General features: G+C 45.8%; 1 protein-coding gene across 1 annotated transcript; it reads right to left on the minus strand.

The window, feature by feature from the left end:
* Window positions 1–1,401: 1,401 nt before the first annotated feature.
* On the minus strand, window positions 1,402–2,028 carry LOC141027659 (uncharacterized). The gene has a single exon (XM_073504813.1). It carries the CDS (start codon window positions 2,026–2,028, stop codon window positions 1,402–1,404), a length of 627 nt encoding a protein of 208 aa, XP_073360914.1.
* Between the last annotated feature and the right edge of the window lie 200 nt (window positions 2,029–2,228).

Genomic DNA, 2,228 nt, shown 5'->3' on the forward strand with positions numbered 1-2,228 from the left:
CGGTTTAATGTTATCTAGATATATGAAACGATATGAACCTAAGTGTTCATTGCTGTTGTATGTTTGTAGAAGAGGTATGGATGTGCATCTCTTTTAAAGATGTTTTTTTGGACGGATGTTATTTAATTGGGGTCATAGTTATCAATACAGTAGAGGCACGTGTGTTGTTTACTCTGAGGCACGGCTGTGCATCTCTTTTATGTGAGGCACGTGGATTAAGCAAATGAAGGCACGGAATTGAAGTCAGTGCAGGCACGGTCGTGAGGACGCACGGGTATACTGAGAGGTACGTGTGTGCAGCGCCAAAGTTGTACGGGCGAGATACTATGGGTTTCATGCGAGAGGCACGTGTGTGTAGCACGTAGAGTTACTGTTGGTTTTATGTGAGGCACGTGGATTGAGCAAAACGGAGGCATGGAATTATAGTCAGTACAAGCACGGTTGTGGAGGTACGGGTATACTGAGAGACGCGTCTGTGCAGCACCAAAGTTGCATTGGCGATCACGCGTGCGGAGCACGTAGATGGGTTTCATGTGAGCCACGTTGATCAAGCAAACAAAGGCACGGAAGTGCAGTCAGTACAAGCACGGTTGTGTGGAGGCACGGTTTTGAACCCTCTTGCTGCTGTCAAGATTCTAGAGGCACAGATGTACGGCAGTAGAGGCATCGGTCCGAATATCTGGTTAGAGGGGCTCGGTTGTGGATGCACAGGTGTGAAGTCTCTAGGGTCATGGGTGCGTGGCACCACAAGCATGGATTGAGTAGACACTTAGTGAGCCACGCTTGTACATAGGTCAGTTGCACACAGTAGTGTAGTTTTGTGGCATCGTGCAGAACTGGTGTACGGAGAGGAACCTGTGTGCAATAGCAAGGATGTTCTGAATGGACGGAGCGGTGTTTGATGTGAAATGGAGGCAAGGATTTTTTTTCAATGTGTGGTTAAAGTAACAAAGTTCTCGTCGCTTGTGACTGTGTACCGAATGATCTTCTGCAATATTTATGAATTGTTCACGCCAATGTTTAATAAACATTGTATTGAAAGTTTACAACAATATCATCACATATTCTTGTAAATGCACGATGCATCTTGTAAAGGTTGAGTATGAAAATTATAATACAATATCGTGCGAGATATCTCTCGTTCTATAATCATGGATACAATATATGCTTGCTCAGTACTGGGACATAACTTACTAATTGCATTTAGACATGCAAAACATAGTATGCATTTGTACATGAGCACACCACTGTGTTCAAAGTTCAAACATAAAATAGTAATACAATACACACAACATCTTTGAGCAACAACAAACATATTTACAACATAGGTTCATACAATCCAAATTATGATAATAGTAGTTCCTACTAGTTTAATGTAGACATCCATTTTCTCGCAATTTATCAACCACTGTTTCCCTTCCGGCGCTTCCAGCCGCTGGAAGATCCCTCGTCATTGCTCTTACGTGGGTGGAGTCTTTCTTGTTGTTGATGGAGGTGGCGTAGCCCGTTCTTGATGATTAGGATTCTACGGTACAACTCGTAGCTAACATACCCGTCCTTTGCCACGTACTCAAGGTGTATCGGGGAAAGTGGCTTCCACTCCCAGAACTGGTGCTTCTCCTTTGGGAATGATTTCTTCATGTTCTTGTATGAGGGGTCGATGATGGCCGCTGCAAGGTCACCCATGGAGTCCCTTTCTCCACCACCCTTGATGCAGAATAGCCTCTGGATGTCGACGTGGTGCTCGTCTGGAATTTTGATCCATGCACGGGCAAGCATGGTCTTGTCGTTCCTGGTGTCAACGCTAGTGAAAGTTACCGCTTTCCATTGCAGGAAGTCAACTAATGCCTGGGAGCGCTCGGATCTGCAGTAGTGGTATACAAGGCCATGCTCGCGTATGGCAAGTTGGACGATGGCGATCCCTTGTCGTATGTAACTGCTCTTACGTGTGTACTCGAGGTCGAGGCCGACGAACTTGTTCTTCTCCTCCTTTAGCCATTCTTCGTACTTTTTGATGATCCGCTCCATGGTCCTTGGGTCGTTGGTTTACACCACCTCGAGCATGGTTGTACCGTGGGTAGTGATGTGTTCGGTGAGTGTTGTTAGTTTCCCGTCGTCCATGGCTGGAGGTGTGCGGTGGTGAGCTGCGGCCGGCGAGAAACTTTCGAGGAAGAGGATGAAATGGAGTCAGAAAAGTGAAAGGGTTCTTTTGTTGTGCAAAAAAGGAA

Source organism: Aegilops tauschii, chromosome 1, assembly GCF_002575655.3.
Source record: "Aegilops tauschii subsp. strangulata cultivar AL8/78 chromosome 1, Aet v6.0, whole genome shotgun sequence".
In the NCBI taxonomy this organism is placed as follows: domain Eukaryota; kingdom Viridiplantae; phylum Streptophyta; class Magnoliopsida; order Poales; family Poaceae; genus Aegilops; species Aegilops tauschii.

Bases quoted from the DNA above. Each gene is read 5' to 3' on its own strand.
- LOC141027659 (XM_073504813.1), bottom strand. From the start codon at position 2,028: ATGGAGCGGATCATCAAAAAGTACGAAGAATGGCTAAAGGAGGAGAAG.